The 15,585-nt window shown below is 36.4% G+C and overlaps 1 protein-coding gene across 1 annotated transcript in view; it reads right to left on the minus strand.

The window, feature by feature from the left end:
- LAMA2 (laminin subunit alpha 2) overlaps positions 1–15,585 on the minus strand; it is a 594,513-nt gene that overhangs the window by 47,093 nt on the left and 531,835 nt on the right. Inside the window, 6 exon segments of the mRNA XM_047758965.1 lie at positions 1,117–1,261; positions 1,937–2,099; positions 8,009–8,133; positions 11,219–11,378; positions 13,245–13,378; positions 14,469–14,612. Coding sequence (XP_047614921.1) covers positions 1,117–1,261; positions 1,937–2,099; positions 8,009–8,133; positions 11,219–11,378; positions 13,245–13,378; positions 14,469–14,612 — 871 coding nt within the window.

Here is a 15,585-nt window from a genome sequence, read left to right on the forward strand (position 1 = left end):
CTCTTTTATGCTCCCTGAGGCCTCAAAGATTTCACACAACATTGATACCTCTGAATTGCCCAAAGGTGATTTTCATCTACAGAACTCCTCAACTTGTACCTCAGGGTACTCCCCTGGGAGCTGACCTCTGGGTTTGACTTCAAAGCATCTCTGTTTTGAGATTCCTAGCCTGCTATACAAATCTCTACACGGCAATTAGCTTTCCACTCTCAAACCACTGATTGACTTACCTATCTCCCCCTTTAAACTACAAGGACTTATCATAGACTTCATTTAATCCTTGCATAGTACTTGCTATGTGCTTGACAGATATTTGTTAAATGCAGGAATGAAGGATGGTGCAAAGTTATACTTTCATTTCCATGGAATGTCACACTGGCATGTTCAAAATGAATTAGGTGTAATTATATAAAATAAGTATCAAAGTTTCATTTGCAGATACTGATAATACCATAGTACAGAGAATTAGGAGAATTATACTAAGATAACAGTAGCAGAATAGGCTTGGATTTCAGTCTTGGTGGTGAGATTTTATGTATATATGTTTGTGATCACATGTAAGTCTGAGACTAAATTTTCTTTTCTCTAAACCAGAACAAAATATCTGCTTACATGAGCAAATGAAATAATGTTTGTGAAAATGTTCTGAAATATCCTGGAACCACAAAAATGTTACATTGTTATCAATCAATTATTAACTGCACACACATAAATTTTTGGCATTTTCAAAAAGCACAGAAGAACTGGTAGCTGTGTACTATCATCTACAAATTCTACCTCCAAACGAAACACTGTGGCAAAATGGGAAGGAAAGGAAAACATACAACCTTTTCAAATCTACTACAGGATATAATTTTACAAGTTGTAAGACAGTTTTATGCTTTCAAATTAAGCTCTCAGTTTCAAAAGAAAATGACAGAGAACCATTTGGCTCTTCAATCAGTCATGTCTAACCTAAACCACCTATAACATAAGCCAAAGAAGTGACTGTATCAATTTTTCACAGGATTCATGAGTACCTAAAATGACGGACAGGGTCTTCCTCATGATTAGGTACATGGGAGCTTTGGATAGCATGACTGGGGCTCAGAGTGCATTATTACTGTAGAAACTCACCTTGTTTTTGAATTCTTGACAAGGTGAATGATTTCCATTTCCCATCATTATGGTTTTGATTGCTGACAACGGAAGCCATTCCTGAACCCAGATCATAGCTGACTTTTATGTGCCCATCAGTGAGCTCTACACTCATGAAATCTTTCTATGAAATATAATAAAAATATACCAGTGATTAGATACACAGAGAAATATGTGGGTATTCCCTCTCTTTGTGGGGTTTCGAATAGGGCTTTATGGCAAAACTACTGAATGTGTTGATGTGTAATTGAAACCCATTTTTGGAAATAGAATTGGTGTTACTCTTTTGTGAATGTTTATGGGTGTGATATTATGGTGTAAGTGGTCACAACCAAATCACTAGGTTGTATCCTTTTTAAGATAGGAGTAAAAAGTGGGTTTTTTGAAAACATATTAAGCCGACTAAAAAGTATGTTCCCTGAAAGAATTTACTAAGAAACACCGACCTGGAAAAAACAATGAGAATATTTAGAAACACTCTTTGACTTAGATCTCTAGAAGACTAAGGAAGTAGTTTTGCTGCTCCATGTTCCCACACTAGGGAACTCTTTAGCAGGTGCTTCTCTTAAAGAATTAAAAAGGAGTTATACTGAAAATAAGTAATTATTAAGTTGTAACTGTAATTAAAGTTACTGATGAAAATATATAAACACCATGTATTACCCACTCTTGGCTATTACACAGCCATCCCAGACTCCTTTGAACAATAATAAGTCAACAAAAAGTGATCACTGTATTGGAACCCTACCAAAAAAGAAGCAAAGACATTTTTAATCACGAAAGATCAGCATATTTTTACCAGGTCTCGTGTAGCAAGGTACATCAGGAGAGCACTTGAAGAAAATGTCCTGAACTTGAACATGACAGTGGAGATGTTTGGGAACCAGCGAATGGGGCGGCTGACCAGTGCATAGCCTTCTCCATCAAACTGAATAGTCCCCTCGCTATCTTCTACCTGAGGACTGAAAAGAGACATTTCATATGAAGCAGGCAATGTCTGTTTGGTCCATCAGTATTCAACACTAAGAACTGTTTTCTGGATTGTAAGCTGTTGTAAGGCAGAAACCATCCCATATATATTTTCTATCCTTACCCTTCTCTCCAACTCCATGGCAACCATCAGACCAAATAACCACCACCTCTCACTTGGACTTCATTAGGTGTTCAAAACTAGATCACTGATGTTTTAAATGTTTTTGATGAAGTGCTTGTGGTTATATTGGTGTTTAAGTGGTATGAACCGGTGGGGTTTTGGAATGGGTTGAGAATGCATTATTACATTTCCCAAATACATAATAACATAATAGAGAATAGGAGTTGGATGAAATGGGTGAAGGTGATCAAAAGGTACTAACTTAGAATTGTAGGAAAAAAAATAATGGAATATAGGTCCCTATTCTCTGAACTCTTCCTATCCAGTAGGTTTTTTCGGGCAGATTAGATTCAGACAGTAAGGATTCCTCTCTTTGTATGTTTGTTGATCTGTCTTCTTCACCAAAATGTAGGCTCTATGAAACCAAGTAAAGATTATGGGCCAGGCATTATGCCAGGCACACACTCAGCATCTAGTGTAGTACTGAGTTCATAGCAGAATCTGGTAAATATTTGTAGAATGAAGGGGATCTTACTAAAGCAAATTGTCTCACAAAGAATATATATTCAATCAATATTGGTTGAATAATTAATGAATATCTAAGTCTTGTAAATAAAACATTTAGAAAGATTTCTTTTTTCTCTTTTCTTTTTTTTGCTTTTTAGGGCCATACCTGTGGCATATGGAGGTTTCCAGGCTAGAAACTGGAGCTACAGCTGTAGGCCTATGCCACAGCCATAGCAACCTGAGATCTGAGCATCATCTGTGACCTAAACCTCAGCTCGTGGCAATGCCAGATCCCTGACCCACTGAGTGAGGCCAGGGATGGAACCTGTAATCTCATGGTTACTAGTTGGATTTGTTTACGCTGTGCCACAACTCCAGAAAGATTTCTTTTTCAAATGCAAATCTGTCATCTATCTATCTTATCTAACTGATGTCAACAGATTAAGTCTCAATTGTGGAGACATTTTTAAAGTTTAAATATCTGCATATTAATGTGTGTTTGAATCTTTGAAATTGGAGTGTGCCTTAGCTCAAGGGTAGAGAAGGGACATTGAGAAATATTACAGTAAAATAAAATAACAAGAGCCTAGAATATTATTTGCATTAAATCTTGGCTAATGAGAAAAAAAAATAGTGTGTAAATATTAAACGGCTTGTGGAGGAAGAAGTGTTACATGTTTTAGACAAGCTGGCTTTCTGTTTCTGAAAAAGAAATAAAACTCTGAAAATGAAAGGAAGGGAAAGAGTCTTATTTGTGTCTTTCACAGTCAGGTCTTTGTAATTTTAAGTTATAGCTAAATAGGTATAAGGTCAGATGAAGTCCTACTTTTTTATAAAGTTAACTTAAAATATGTTTTTGTCAATATTCATGAAAAGGGCTAACCAAAAGTTTGAAAAACTAAATTAGCCTATTAACAATATAGGTGGTAGTGAATAAATCAATTATTATTTGGCCTTCCTTCATCATTAAAACAAATACATTAATTTCTGTAGCATTACATTTGAGATAAGAAAATATATAGAATCTATTAAGAAGAAGTTCTGTGAGGTTCTGAAATACTAGGATTTTGCATTACACCTGCCATCCTGCCAATAACAATTCCAGAAAGAGTGGGTGGGAGGGGGGAGGAGTCGTGGTTGACAGTTTCCTGAATGCTTTGGCCCAATGCATTGTTACTTATAACTTGAAAATAAAAAAAATACAGCTCCACTAAATAATGTTCAGATAAGCACTGGAATAAAAAATAAGTCACATTTCACTTTTCTTGTACAAAAACTCTGCAATGTTAACATGCTGATGTTATGATCTTACTCTATTAATTTTCTTGACACATAATGGAAAAAAAGCAGAGTAGATGGCAGGTACCCTGGAATTGGATGTGGAATCTCACAAGTCACTTAACACTTCAAGTTTCAGTGTCTCCACTCCGAGATGAAAGGGTTAGGTCACTGAATGTTTTCTGAGGCCTATTCCAAGTCTATTCCTCTAGTAGATTCTTCTATTCAAGCAACAGGCACATGTGCAAGCAAGAATTTTGTATAAAAACAGCAAAATATACAGATAAAGATAAGCCTACTTCATTTAATTCATTAGCCAAAAGCCAATCTGGCTTCAAATTGGTGACATTGAAGTGGGGGGAAAAATGGATCTTTCCAGGTAAAGTATGTAGTATTTCAACACCTAACATTATACTAGAATTTTCCTATTCATTTTTGAATTTATTTTCCCAGGAAGAGTGTCTATTCTTTTATAATGAATAAATGCTAAGCTTCCTAATTTGTCTTTTGTGTTTCTCTTTTGAACCTTGATTTCTGGTTAAGTTAGTAGGGATTAATTATGCTGTTTGGAGTAGCCACGCTCTTCCATGTACAATTTGTTAACCTTGGAACTAGATGTACGTTAGAGATTAATATATTAATATTTCATCATTGTTTCAGTGTTCAGCTAAATACATTTTACCTGTAGCAGTTTTTCTTTCTTATTTTAATCTTAATGTGATTTTCACAAGTTTAAGAGAAATAAGGTACACTTCTTTTTTATAGCCCTGACAGATAACCCCTTCTAAAACATTACAAAAATTATATGCTTTCTGCTGACTAATGACTAAATGCAAATTTCTCAAACTGACATTTCGGGATCTTCTACAAAGTGTTATAAGTCTGTCTTGTGGCCTTGTCTCCTTCATCTCCCCCATATAGTCATTTCTGCTTTAAAAATGGAACCGTTAGTCTTATGCTAAAATGTAATATATGTTCTTCTATAAAGAAAACAAACGCACATAGGGAGCTCCAAAAAAATTATTCCTAAAAATACCAGGGCTTATGGAAGAATAGGGCTAGGGAAGGCCGCTCAAAACTTGTGGAACTTTGTAATCAGAACACTCAAAAAACAGTAACAATCTTTTTTTTTTTTGTCTTTTTAGGGCTGTGCCTGAGGTATATGGAAGTTCCCAGGCTAGGGGTCATATTGGAGCTGCAGCTGCTGGCCTATGCCATAGCCATAGCACCACCAGATCCGAAGCATATCTGCGACCTACACTGTAGCTCATGGCAATGTGGGATCCTCAACCCACTGAGCAGGGCCAGGGATTGAACCTGCATCCTCATGGATACTAGTCGGGTTTGTTACCACTGAGCCACAAGGGGAAACTCCCAATAGTAACTATTTTGATCAAAATATTAGTATAATTCAAACAGGTATGTTGAGAATTTTTAAAATAAGGAATTATTTTAGTAAATGTAGAACTTTAGCTTAAAAGGATTACCTGAAGGTAGGCAAGGAGCGTAAGGAAGGGTTGACAGTACTGAGTGACAGATGTGGTAAAAATGCACAATGATGGCAAAGGACCTGGCAATGAACACTTCTAAGAAGGCTTGGCCAAACCAAGGGCAAGTTTGTGGCTGAATGGACATAGCAGGCTGTCTCCTGGACCCAGTACTCTTGAGCTTGGTGTCTTCAGTTGCACTGGTTTACTTTGCATTCAGCTGCCTTTACTTGGTGATGCAAAACACTAATGTTCTGGGAAGAAGTGTGTATGGACCAATGAGACCTCTGCACCCTACTGACGTCATTCTCCCCTTCGCCAACCCTGAGTGAATTCACATTTATGAAGCACGTGTTATAGTTCAACAGACCTTGTGTAATAACAGATGCTCTGGCTTTCCAGCCTTCCTACCTGTGTTCTCACTAGTCCCTGGGACTAGAATGTTCCCCTTCTATCTGCTATGTCTCCCTCCTCTTTCAGACCCTTACTCCATGTCAAGGCCCACCTTTAAGTTACCTCCTCCATGAAGCAGATCCTGTGAATACAATTAGCATACTCTGAGTGTAACTTTTTAAGAGGATTTTTATTATTCCTTGCATTTTGACTATTTTAGTATCTGTCTTTTCTTCCTTTCTGGCTATAAGTTTCTTGATGGCTAGGATTGGGCTGTATTCATCTTCGTATCAGGAAGTGTGAATCTCTGTAACCTGAAAAATGCTATAGAAATTTATATATGCACACACACACACACACACATATATATACAAACGTAGGTGAATATGTATATAAATTTCTATATATTAAATGTGAATTCATATAATCTTATACACTAAAGGCATGAGATCTTTGCAGCATTGATAATTAGCAATGCTAGTCGTAACACATAGTATGAACTGCTGAGAGGATATTTAAATGCTTTAGCTGTTTAGTTGATAATAAGCTTATGAAAATCTTAGTTATAAATTTACCAAAAAAAAAAAACTTTAAGGAAAAGCTGCTGTTGATTTGTGAGTAGCTGAATACTAATATGGACGTCATTGTACTGAAAGAATTCTATGGACACCATTCTGTATTAGATTCTATTGAAAATTATTGAGGCGTTCCCATTGTGGCTCAGCAGAAATGAATGCGACTAGTATCCATGAGGATGCGGGTTCGATCCCTGGCCTCGCTCAGTGGGCTGAGGATCTGGTGTTGTAGTGAGCTGTGGTGTAGGTCAGAGACCTGGATTGTATCCCACATTGTTATGGCTGTGGTACAGGCCAGCAGCTGCAGTTACGATTTGACCCCTAGTCTGGGATCTTCCATATGCTATGGGTGCATCCTTAAAAAAAATAAAAAATATTGACAAAACCACTTGAAATTCTGAATGGATCAGGCTTTCAGACTGTCCTCAGTGCCATGCTGACAGGTCTATGATGATTTAAAAAGTAGAAAGTTGGAAGTTAAAACTGCTGGAGAAAGAATATTTTGGGCTACTTTAAGAAATGTTGAGAAGTAAGTGTAACGTATACTCTGCTACATTAATGGGGAATTTAGGTCCAGCAGTGTACATGTACCCTTCATATTGGAAACAAAAAATATAAACACCATAGTGCTTAATGATTTTAGAGTTGCTATGTGTGTGTATCAAGCTCCCAGGTATTTAATTTAAATTTTATTGCTTCAATTTAATGTAATTGAAATTGTTGTAGGTTCAGTTGATCAGTGAGCTTTAAGTTTTTATGCCGAGAAATCCTCTTCTTGTACCTAATTGTTTTATATCATCTATTCAGATAGATGATAGCATATCTAATATTCTATTCTATATATGTATTCTCTATAAATGCTTTATATGCTTGTTAAATATTTTTGAGTTCCTGCATTCTAACTTCTAACTTCTAATTAATGATGTTTACTGGGGAACTTTCTCCTGGCCTACCTTGGCCTCTACTTCTCCTTCTCTAGTTAATCAGAATCTTTAGGTCCCATGGGTTTCCACTTGAAACCCTTACAGGATGCAATGTGTCATCTGAAGAATACGGTAGGCGATAAAACCTGCCATACCTTCTACATTTGGCTGTAAACATCAGCAGAGTGAATACCAGTTCTGAGAGGCTTGAAGCTCTATCAGGTTAGGGGGAGTTTTCTTTAAGTAAAAATAAATTATGACTACAGAATAACCACAGACCCACAACACCTCTGGGACATAAAGGTAAGTTGGAGTGGAAAGAGACAGTAGTCTTAACTGATTGGGAATAAAATATCTTAGCTTTGAAAGTTTTACAATAACATATGACCACATCAAAGTACTGCTAGGGTCCTTCCTGGGGCCTTGGAAACTGCCTGCACAAATGTGGGAGGGGACTCGAAGTTTCTTCGCTCCCTGGGGAATCCACTTCTGAACACAATCATTTCAAACTTTTTACACATCATCCACATGATAACAGAACACTGCACAATAAAATCAGAGGTTTAGTGAGGTACAGGCCAGACAGACCCTGGCAGAGTCATCATCGCAACTAACCTGACAGTACATCCTTTGCAATCACCTTCTACTTCTCGGAAGTTCCACAACCCTATAGGTTTGCTGTCAAAGTACGTTTCTCCCATACAGCCAGTGAATGTAATCACACGCACAGCATCAGCCTTCTACAGAGAGAAACATATTTATTACAATTTAGGATTTCACTAAAAAAATCTTAAGAGTACCCATGAGAGTTATGAGCAGCAGAATCTGGAGTAGACATTATCCACACTTTGCAAAAATCTTGGTTGTGTCCATATCCATCTTTTAACCATATTACATCCTCACAGATCCTGGTTATTCTGGTGCTATACCAGTTTATCACTATTAGTAAATAAACACTCCCGAACTTCTGACTTTAGGTGAGCTGCTTATTCTCTTTTATATTCTATTTTTTGGGCTGTAACATGGGACTATTAGGAGAATTAACTAAGAACTTATTTTTGGTACCACATTCAGTGCTTGGCACAGAGAAGGTGTTAAATAAATATTAGTGCTCCTACACCTGGAAGAAGATTTCTTTCCAGAGATTATGAGAAAGGTTACACAGTAACTGCACAAAAAGGAAGAAAAACTGGCACGTGGATTGCCCTATATGATATGACAGAACCCAATTTTTCATCTCCTTTTCTACCAAGCAGGTGTCCACTGCAGGAGAAGGATGAGATGGAGTAAGTTTCTAAGAGAAGGGACCATGCTGTTGTAGTCTGCTGGTGTATACAGCACAAAGCCTGATGTTTAATAGGGGCATGCTAGACATTTGTTGAATGACAACCTTGGTGTCATTCTCACAGGGGAAAGTCTTAAGCTGAATAGATAGCATAGCCAAGCAGGAAGGGAATGATCCAATCCACTCTAGTGAATCTTGTGGTCATTTTTTTTTTGTCTTTTTGCCTTTTTCTAGGGCCGCTCCCACGGCATATGGAGGTTCCCAGGCTAGGGGTCGAATCGCAGCTGTAGCCACCGGCCTATGTCAGAGCCACAGCAATGCAGGATCTGAGCCGCGTCTGTGACCTACACCACAGCTCACGGCAACGCTGGATCCTTAACCCACTGAGCAAGGGCAGGGATGGAACCTGCAACCTCATGGTTCCTAGTTGGATTCGCTAACCACTGTGCCACGGCAGGAACCCCATCTTGTGGTCATTTAAACAACTGTTTCTTTTGACATATTACCGCTGTAGAACTTTAGAAACACTTTGCCAAAGCAACTCCACATTTACCTGAATGATCTGGAAGAAAAAAAGTGAATTGATATGTTTGGCTTTTCAAACAAATAGAAGAAAATGGGTACTACGTAGGTCAAAATTTGTAGTTATGATTTTAGGTTAAACTCAACACGTACATCTTCCTATGGCTACGATCAAGTGGGGCACTGATATGGAGAGCGAACGCTGTCAGATGGTGATATTTACAAGCCAGCAATAGTCCTTGGAATTCTGTCATTCGTGGAAGCTGCTCTTAATTTTCCAGAGGTTGATTATCTTACTTGTGGATTCTACTTGCTTTTTGCTTTTCCTTCTTGCATCATAAAAATGATTCTTGGGGTATTTTCCTCTGCCTTTTCATTAGCATGTGCTTTAGCTATTTGTTTTCAGTTTTTGGTTCATAGTCTGGTGTGTCAGGAGCCTTGAAACTCTTGGCCAAAATGATTAAGACTTTCTACAGATTTCATCTGCCTGTTTTTGGTTTTTATTTCTCCCTAAGACTAACATAAAAAAGTTTCTTTATGCCTAATGACATCTGAATAACAATAAGATTTAAGGTGCAATTGAAGGTGTGACTGCTGTATCTTAGGCATTTGTTTTAAATTTTATGCACATCTTCTCATGATTCATTGTGGTCCTAAAGCATGGTGATTATGAGTAGAGATTCCTGAGCCTGGTTATAAGTGTTCAAATTCCAGTTCCAAACACTAATTGCTGTGTGATCTTGATTAATTAACTTCTCTCTTACTTAGACTCTTTAACTATAAAAGGAGGAGGATACTAGCTATCTTTTGGGGCTGTTATGAAAATTAAGTGTTAATTCATGTAAATTATTTGGAATGTTACTTACCACATAGTTAAGGGCTCTATGTTATAAAAGTTTATTATTATATCCCACACTATGCAAGCAAGGTAGAAATTTTTATGTCTCTTTTCTGGTTTAGAAGACCGAAGCCCAAGGGGTTAAGTGAGTTGCCCAAGCTCATATTTTAGTAAGAGACAGAGCAAGAATTCAACCTGGATTTAATTTCAAAATTTATGTGTTTTTTTTTTTTAATTACTCAGTGCTACCCCTATATTTATCTTTCTGAGGAGGAGTTAAATTTGGTACTATGACTATATATTACCATGTACCATATATATTTATATGCAGCTCTAAGAAATGAGGATGACTTTAGTGTGTAGTTGTGGAATCCATTCCAATACTTTAGAGTCACATCTCATACACAAAGCAAATAAAACAAGCTCCCTTTATATGAAGGTTGAGTTCTCATAAATTTGGGGTCACCGTGGCTTTTCACATTTTCTGACTAATCTCATCGCAGAATGATTCTGACAAGCCCAGGATTATCCATTATATTTGGTTGTGCTCTCACATCTCACCCAAAGGTCTTTTTCCACCACCTAATTCCATTTAATCAACACGAACTTCTTTAAAATGCAGGCACTTGGCAATTTGAAATGCACAAGGACCTGTCACGAAGCAATTATGAATATTAAGTGCGTTGCTCGATAAGAATGAGAAGAGCAACTTGAAAACTTTAAAAATCTGATCATGATTTGGAGGCTTATGGCTCCTGTGATATTTCCCAAAGTATTCACAAATCTTTTAATTAGATATAAGTTTGAACTTTATAGCACTTCATATCAATAAATCATAAAGTGATTCAAAAATTAGGTATCTTTAAAAAACATTTCACTCTTGAGGCAACTAAAGTAAGAATATTGAAAAATTGATGGCACAGATTAGGGCAAAAAAAACCAAAACAAACAAACAAACAAGTGTTTACGTAAATACATATAGGTTTAAAAGGATTGTGTTTCCAGATTGGATATTCAAGGAAGAAAATTCTTACTCAAAATACATTGGTGTTTTCATAAAAACAAATTAAGTAAAAAGTAGCCAAGTTTTTGCAATGCTTTATTATGCCTGTTCCCAAAGTAATCATGCCAAGGATTATGCTCAGAGATGAAATAAACAGGATCAGGGAGAACACATTACCTTCAATTTTCCAGTCAAGCCACCCACAAAGAGCATTGCATTTGCGTCCACATCTAGAATAGTGTACCCCGGAGGTGATGCTGAATGGTATGTACTAGGCACCATACTGGCTTTGGGTCCATCCAGAGCTCTCACAGAAATAGTTCCATTTCTCCCAGTTCTTCCAGGGTACATATTGAAATGAAATGGAAGAAAATACAGAAAATGAAATGTGTATCCTATTTCTGATCACTTCAGATTGAAAAGGTCTAAGATGCAGACACTTGTTTTGGAATATTTAACTGATAGCTGGGTATTTAGCTTCAAACATTCCATATTCAATTAAGTTGCAAATCAAAACCTATTTTTTGATCTTTGCTGTGTGTTTACTGTCAGATTTAACCAGGACCAGAGGGCAATATACCCTGATTCTGAGTGTGTCCATTGATAGGAAATGACATAGCAGCAATTAGCTGATGGAATTGCTTTTGGTTAAATGGAAAGTCTTTTTCCTCTTGCTTTTACAAAACAATTTGCTATTTACTCACATGGACTATTTAACCAAGTTTGTATTACTTCATTTAGCATTTTATCTAATTTAATTCAGCAAGTGAACTCCAAATAAGTCACCCTTCTGCATTATAAGCTGCATAATTTCTCCTAAAATCCCTTATTGTATCTTGGATCCAAATTTGCTGAAGTAGTCTTCCTGGAATTATGCATCATTTATTGTTTGGCATACCATCTTAATGTGTAGAGTGTAACATCCACGCTTCAAAGTTGTGTATGCAAATTGTATAGAAGAAGTTCAGGTTTAGATTCAATTAATAGAATTCTGAAAGCTATTATTATTGTATTTCATTTTCTTTTTTTTAAGTGATTCGTTCCTATGAGTTGTTAAGTATGAAAATCTGATCGCTCTTCTGAGAAAAGCAGTCATAACAAAACCTTAATGTCCTATTTCTCTCCCTGCCGTCTCACTTTGGTAATCTTTTTATCTTTGAGGGTACAATACTAACTGAAATACATGGAAACCATAGAATGAATTTATCAAGTAAGGTTTCTCCTTTATCAGAATACATATCTTCTCATAAAAACTGTACTTTATAAATGTAAGTATTCTTAAACCCACTACATTACTTAATCCCTCTCCTACCATCACACATGCAGGCACATTTGATTTGTTGTACTCTCTCTCACACACACACTTTTACTGAAGATCTTACAAATGGAATGGAAGATATTTCTTCTCATTAAGTTTCTTTTAGATTTTTCTTATGAAAATATTAAACATATACAAACAGAATGAAACTATGAATCCATCACCTAGATTCAACAATCACCTGATCTTCAAGTCTTCTTTACCCATCTCTGATGACCTTCCTCTCTAGCCCTTGGTCTTTAACAAAACCTCTCAACTGCTGGCTGCTTTGGGTTTAGCAGGCAGTTGAGAATTAGAAAAAGAAGAAGAGAAAATAAGAGGAAAGTATTGAGGACAAGTCTGGGTTCTATAAGTAAACTATACACTATTAGAAGTTAATTGAATTAAACTTCAAAGGTAGAATTAGTCAATTTCCTCTTCCTTCCCATTTTTAGTAGTATAGACATATTATATTTTGCATATTATATATTCATGCCAGCATTTAGACACTGCTTCTGCCTTTAGCCAAGGTTGCTGTGTAGACTAAAAGAGAAGCTCTGCTCCAAAGGCAGGCACCAGCGGCACCTCTGGATTGTCCTGAATAAGGGTGAGTCTCAGTACTTCTTCTGTAAACAGAAAACAACTTAACCTCAAAGTTCCATTGGGATGACTAGATGAGTGGGCCAAAATGGACTAGTCATTCTGTTCAGTACCTTGAAGGTTTGTCAGTTCCTAACAGGTCCTCCAAAGACACCATTCATATACATTTATATTTATATGTAATATATGAAATATATATATATCTACATAGCTACCTTCTTGAAACAGAAATAAAAATTTCCTTATAAATTAGGAAACTACTTCAAAATTCTGCCAATTATCTTAAATTGCTATTGAGTTAGTTACCTTGATGCCTCAATACGGTACCAATATGAATCATCAATAGTCAAATCTGGATACTCTACACGTCCAACTCCGGATCCAACATCCCAAAGGAAGCTGACTTTGCCTTTGCGCATTTCTATAGCCAGAAAGTCAATCTAGAGCAGAGAAACACACGAACAATAGATATCAGACATAAAGCACCCTGAAAAGGAGGTCAGCAGTCTTTTCAATGGATGCCATCTACGGATATGTGAAATAATTAGAATTCATGATAAAAATTCCAAAATAATATGATCTATTATTGTCTATGATTAAATAATACTTTATTATTGTATCTTTAAGACAACACAAAATGTCCATACTGCTGAAGCAAATGTTGTAATTCACCCAATCTATTATTGTCTATGATTAAATAATACTTTATTATTGTATCTTTAAGACAACACAAAATGTCCATACTGCTGAAGCAAATGTTGTAATTCACCCAATTCAAGTCAGGTCTAACATTGAGACAGAAGCCTTTTCTCACACTGATGCTTGTGGTGGAGAGAAAAGCAAATATTTGGGTTCCGAATTCATTGTTTTCATGAAGAGCACTGATGTTTTTCAGAGGCCAGGTATGATTTTTCACCCAAGGTGACCCAGAATTTCTCCTCTGAATTCCAAGTATTGATTTATGTGATGAGTGGTCTGTTGAAAATCTTATTCATTTTGGAAGGTCTCCATGTATACAAAGTCAAATGGGTCAAATGAAAGGAATTAGAACTTTTGGGCTGAGCTCTTCTAGATATAATTCCTGCTACTTCAGTTTGAGTCATAAATTCAGCATGACTCAGAAGAGTTTTTATTGGTAAGAAATTAGTACACAATTTGCCATTTCATTTCACATGAAAGTTCACTGTAATTTCTTAGAGAAAATTTTTTTTTTCTAAAAGTTTTATTCCTATTAATCTTTCTTAAATAACTGGATCTGAAAATATAATTCAAAATAAACACTTGTATACTCACAAATGAAAGCAGAGGTGCCTAAATACTCTAATAAATTTTCATTTCATTTGCCTTCTAACTTAATTTGACATTTCAGAAAGTTGTGAGGTAAAATTCTGAGGTTTGCACCTCTGAAAGGCTACCTTGCCTATTTTGAGACCATGTTATTGGCTTCCATACATTTTTCACACTACCAGGATTAATCTTTGTCTATCCACATACACAGTAGGCCCAAGAAAAGCTCAACGTTAGACTTACAAATTTGGCACTTCCAAGATAAAAAAGGAGGTTGTCAGCAACAGCCGTCTTTACGTTGACAATGATATTATTGTAGCTTCCTTTCTTGATTTCTGGCTTGTATGTTCGAATGCAGTCACCCCCAGAAGACACAGATACTTTGATCTTTAAGAAAAATAAGGTACAAAGAGCCAAGACTAAATCTCTCAGAAAGTTTGAAGTAGCTCCCAAACAACCGTGAAGCCATCATCATCTCTTTCTTTGAAGTTATTTTTCCATCATCAAATAGTATCATTAAGTGTTCATATGCAGACATCATTATACTCAATAATGAGAGCACAGAAGAGTAGCCTTCCACCAGCATGTTGACAATGAGCTGTTCACAGTCCCACGTCTTGTTAGCACGCTACTATTTTTCGAAGCATGTAACTAACAAACTCTTACCTCATTCTCAAAAGGTGATTTTACATTAAGATAATTGTATAGATCTTCATTCAGGTTGTTAATGAAATTTTACAATATGCATTTCAGCAATTTTGGTATCACTTAAGGTAGGAAACCATTTTTCTTTTCATTTTCAAGAGGAATTTACCTACCCTCTCATGTTCTTCCAGTTGAAAGAGGCCAACTAGATTTTGTTCTAGGTGTTCTAACGAAAAGAATATTAATCACACCACTCAGAACATACATTTCAGAATAAATTATACCTTTTTATTAAGTTGCCAGGAAATGGAACAGAAATAATTTCCAGTGGCTATCATTACTAATGTATTTAACAGCTCCTTTTTCTCTTGACGAGTACTTTAAAAATTACTATAAATTGCTAAGAAAGGAATTACTATGTGAATAGAGCTGACACTGTTCATATCAATTTTTACTTACATTTACAGAGCCTTTCCTCAATTGCAAATAGCACTAGTTGATGATTTCATTTAATTTTCTTTAGTTCCTGTGAACCATCAAAGGGGAACTTTCAGGACAGCAATGTAGTTGCTTGGACTCAAAGAGAATCTGTCCATTTCTTTCTTTCTTTTCTTCCTTTTTTTTTTCTTTTGTCTTTTTGCCATTTCTTGGGCCACTCCTGCAGCATAGCACTCCTAGGCTAGGGGTCGAATCGGAGCTGTAGCCACCGGCCTAC

The sequence above is a fragment of the Phacochoerus africanus genome, chromosome 2, assembly GCF_016906955.1.
Source record: "Phacochoerus africanus isolate WHEZ1 chromosome 2, ROS_Pafr_v1, whole genome shotgun sequence".
NCBI classification, from domain to species: Eukaryota; Metazoa; Chordata; class Mammalia; order Artiodactyla; family Suidae; genus Phacochoerus; species Phacochoerus africanus.